The sequence below is a fragment of the Bidens hawaiensis genome, unplaced genomic scaffold (genome assembly GCF_021521415.1).
Source record: "Bidens hawaiensis isolate Kalapana, Puna unplaced genomic scaffold, B.hawaiensis_p1.1 tig00419453_1, whole genome shotgun sequence".
NCBI lineage: Eukaryota > Viridiplantae > Streptophyta > Magnoliopsida > Asterales > Asteraceae > Bidens > Bidens hawaiensis.
The window spans coordinates 214,146-218,996 of NW_027504867.1; the positions used below are offsets into that span (position 1 = coordinate 214,146).

The following is a 4,851-nucleotide window of genomic DNA, read 5'->3' on the forward strand; positions in this document are numbered from 1 at the left end:
ATTAACAAATATGCATTGAATTTGAAGAAGTAATGAAGTCAAAGTAATGCAAGAGCTCCATGGGTGAAATGAATTTCTTTCTGGGTTTGCAAGTTCAACAAAAGAAAGATGGCATATTCATTTGTCAATCAAATTATGTGCAGGACATTCTAAACAATTCAAATGTCAAGACCTCAAGATTGCTTCAACTCCAATGGACACCAAAGAAAAGATGATTGCAGATGAAAAGGGGGAGCCTGTTGATGAGCATGAGTATAGAGCAAAGATTGGATATCTGATGTATCTGCTTCAAGGCCAGATATTATGTTTGTTGTCTGTGCTTGTACAAGATTCCAATCAAGTTCAAAGATGTCTCACATGACTGCTATCAAGAGGATTTTTAGATACTATAAAGGGAAACGTGATTTGGGGATATGGTACCCAAAGAACCATGCCTTTGATCAATACTGCTTGTAATGTTCAGAACAGGGTTCTTCTCAACAAAAGTCAAGACAAAACTTCCTATGAGATTTTGTTTAAAAGGAAGCCCTAAATCAAGTTTCTCAAGCCATTTGGTTGCAAATGTTCACTGTTGAACACCAAGGAGGGGTTGAGGTATGATAAGACTATTCAGAGCAAGTTGTTATGGTGTTGAGGTATGATCAGAATATTCAGTTCAAAGCTTTATAGAAGCTCAAAAAGGGGGGGTTAGGTGAAAATTTATCCAACCTTTGGAAAATATAGTACATTGATTACTTTTGCCAATCATATGGATTTAATAGGCTAAAAAGACTATTAGTGCAGTCATTCGTATGTATGGTTGCTTTCCATGACGTGTAAAAACTGAGGTGATATAAACATAATGAAAATGCTAAACTTTATGTGGAGTTACATTGTTGTCTATGCATGTTCCAATATACATCTTCCGAATGATAGGCAGAAAAGTAATTATCCAGTCATACACGAACCTGTTGGTATTTGGTCACCAAAAATGAATCATCTTATGAATACGACAAAGAACAAATGTGAACAAAATTTTTATCTTTATTCAACCAAAATTTGATATATGTTCACAAATTTTGAAAGAAAATCCAAACATGAGGGTTAATTTTAGAACTACAGAGATGGGGGCGTAAAAGTAAGTTATGTCATGTCTCAAATGAAAGGCCTGTAAGTCCGAACTGCGTGGCATGTATGTCCAACGTTCAGCCTCATATATGTTTGAAGTTTTGAAAAGAAAAATCAATAAATTTAAATGTTCTTTCATTAAATATTTTGACCAAATGTCAGGGGGTCGGAGTAAATGGACCAACATAACGAGGACTCAGCTTTCCTTTCTTCCCAAATCTAACAATTCCTATCCATGGTGAGACTTTTAATAAAACTCGATCTCCAACTTGGAATTCTAACGGTCTTCTACGGTTGTCGGCGTAGCTCTTTTGTCGATCAGAAGCTGCTTTCAACGTTTCCTTGATCTGAGAAACTAGCTCGGTGGTTTCTTGAACAATTTCAGGTCCAGTTAGCTGTTTTTCTCCAACATCTGCCCAACAAAGTGGGGATCGACATTTTCTCCCGTATAAAGCTTCTAATGGTGCAGCTTTAATACTAGAGTGGTAGCTATTAATGTAAGAAAACTCAGCCAAAGGTAGGTGAGTATCCCAACTTTTGCCAAAATTGAGAACACAAGCTCGTAGCATGTCTTCTAAAGTCTGAATTGTTCTTACACTTTGACCGTCTATCTGCGAGTGATAGGTAGTACTCATATCTAGACGAGTTCCTAGGGATTCAAGCAATGATTTCCAAAATTGAGAGATAAAACGACCATCCCTATCAGAGATGATTGAAACGGGAATACCATGTTTTGCAACGATTTCTTTAAGGTAGAGTCTAGTTAGCTTTTCCATACTGTCTTTTTCTCGGATCGGAATGAAATGTGCTGACTTAGTCAACCTATCCACAATTACCCAAATAGCATCGTGATTATTAGGTGTTGGTGGCAATTTGGTTACAAAGTTCATTGTGATATTATCTCATTTCCATTGAGGGATCTCAGGTTGTTGAAGCAATCCAGGTGGCTTCTGGTGTTCAGTTTAAACTTTAGAACATGTTAGGCATTTGCTGACATAAATGGCTATGTCTCCTTTCATGTCTGGCCACCAATATATTTCTTGGAGATCCTTGTACATCTTTTTCGAACCTGGGTGAATCGACTATCTAGACTTGTGCGCTTTGTCTAGAACCAATTTTCTCAAGTTCCCATATCTAGGCACCCAAACTCGATCGATGAGGTATGAAGTACCATTAGATTTAGTGACAAATTCGCATTCCAGACCTCTCAACTTTTCAGCTTTTATACACCGGGGTTTTAGAGCTTCACGTTGCGCATCACGTATTCGAGTCGTTAGATTTGTCTGTATCGTTAGACCTAGTGCTCGAACGTGTAATGGCTTTTCTCTTTCTTTTCTACTTAACGCGTCTGCTACAACATTTTCTCTTCTAGGGTGATAGCGAATATCACAGTCATACTCGTTAAGCAGTTCAATCCAATGTCTTTGTCTCATATTGAGATCCTTCTGATCGATATTGTGTTGGAGCCTTTTGTGATTAGTGAAAATTGTACACTTGGTACCATATAGGTAGTGTCTCCAGATTTTAGACGCAAAGATGAAAGCTCCGAATTCCAAATCATGAGTTGTGTAATTTTTCTCGTGCACTTTAAGTTGTCGTGACGCATATGCTATCATTTTATCTCTTTGCATAAGCACGCATCCAAGACCCAATCGTGAAGCGTCATAGTAAACAATGAATCCATCTGTTCCTTCTGGAAGGGATAGAATAGGTGCACTGCACAACTTTTGCTTAAGTAACTGAAATGCATCTTTTTGTCTCTCGGTCCAATCGTACTTTTTATCTTTCTGGGTTAATTGAGTCAAAGGTTGCACTATTGACGAGAAATTCTCGATAATACCCAGCTAGACCCAAGAATTGTCGCACTTCAGTTGGAAACTTTGGTGCTTCCAAATTCTTAATAGCCTCGATATTTGAGGGATTAACGTGTATTCCTTTCTCATTGACAACGTGTCCAAGAAAGTGAACTTCCCGGGTCCAGAAATCACAATTTGAAAACTTCGTATACATTTTTTCTTTCTTCAGCAGTTCCAAAATCAACCTTAGGCGTTTTCCATGCTCTTCCTTGGTTTGTGAGTAGATAAGTATATCATCGATGAATACTATCACGAACTTATCCAAGTATGGCTTGCAGACTCTGTTCATCAAGTCCATGAATATAGCAGGAGCATTTGTCAATCCAAACGGCATGACAAGAAAATCATAGTGGCCATAGCGAGTTCTGAAAACTGTCTTGGGAGTATCTCCTTCTACTACTCTGAGTTGATTATATCCAGAACGTTAGTCGATTTTTGAATAATAGTTGGATTCCTACAGCTGATCAAACAGATCATCAATCCTCGGTAGTGGGTACCGATTCTTAGTAGTTAGTTTGTTCAACTCCTAGTAATCGATACACATCCGGAATGATCCATCCTTCTTTTTGACAAACAGTACTGGAGCTCCTCAGGGTAAAAAGCTAGGACTAATAAAGCCTTTATCCAGTAATTCTTGATGTTGATTGGACAGTTCTTGCATTTCTGACAGTGCTAATATGTACCGAGATTTGGCTACCGGTGCATAATCTTGAACAAGATCTATCCTGAACTCAACTTGTTTTTCTGGAAGTAGACCCGTAAAATCTTCGAGAAAAACTTCAGGGAAATCTCGAACCACCGGAATGTCTTCAACTTTATGCTCCTTGGCTTTGGTGTCAACTACATTGGCTAAGAATGCGGGGTATCCTTTTCGTAACATCTTTCGGGCTTTCATCACGTTGACAAATTTCAAATCTGTGTTACTTTGATCTCCCCGGATTGATAAAACTTCTCCATTAGGAAAGTGTATACGAACTAACTTCTCGGAACTGACAATTTCAGCCTGATTTCTAGATAACCAGTCCATTCCTACAATGATATCAAAGTTGCCTAATATAACTGGCTGAAGATCGATTTCGAATTTTCGAATTTTCGATTTTCCAGTAGAACGGTACAACCATAAATGATTTCTCTGGTTTCTATAAGTTTCTCGTTGGCTAATTCTATGGAAAATTTATTTTCTAATTTACTGGGTTTAATGTCAAGTAATGGTTCGAATTGTTTAGAGGCGAAACTCAAATCAGCACCCGTGTCGAAAAGAACATATGCATAGTGGTTATTAACCAGAAACGTACTAGTTACCACAGATGAGTCCTTACGTGCCTTCTTTGCGTTCATCTCAAATGCTTTCCCTTTATAAGCCTGACCCCTAAGCCTTGGGCATTCGTTCCTATAATGTCCCTCAACTCCACATTCAAAACATTTATTCGTACTCTGGTTCGGTGGTTGGTCACGACATTCTCAGACCAAGTTTCCAAATCAATTACATCGAACACATCTTCTACAAGTACCATGATGACTTCTACCACAAGTGTAAATCGAGGAATTGGATTAGGGTTTCTAGAGTTAGCGACAAGCAGGCGGCCTGATCCTTGGTTCCTTCCATTCTTAAATTGGCCTCCTGAGTTACCCATCCATTTCTTTTTGTTATTTCCAACATCGGTAATCTGTTTCTCTGATTCCCCTCCATCTCCAATAGATTTCTTTCCGGCATCCTTTTTAACCACAATACCCTTACGAACCACATCATTAGCGAGAATTTTTGCTAAAGCATGACCAGACTGAATTGTATCGGGTTTAGAGGAAGTCACCATCCCTCTAATCTCTGGCGCTAAACCCCATATGTATCTCTAAATTCAAACATATTCCGGGGACCAAACGAGGGTAC

At 38.6% G+C, this 4,851-nt stretch overlaps 1 protein-coding gene across 1 annotated transcript; it reads right to left on the bottom strand.

Moving 5' to 3' along the window:
• Nucleotides 1-3,552: 3,552 nt before the first annotated feature.
• LOC143608913 (uncharacterized) lies at nt 3,553-3,990 on the bottom strand. The gene has a single exon (XM_077083815.1). It carries the CDS (start codon nt 3,988-3,990, stop codon nt 3,553-3,555), a length of 438 nt encoding a protein of 145 aa, XP_076939930.1.
• Between the last annotated feature and the right edge of the window lie 861 nt (nt 3,991-4,851).

Coding starts and splice junctions, on each gene's coding strand:
- LOC143608913 (XM_077083815.1), bottom strand. CDS start 3,990: ATGGACTGGTTATCTAGAAATCAGGCTGAAATTGTCAGTTCCGAGAAG.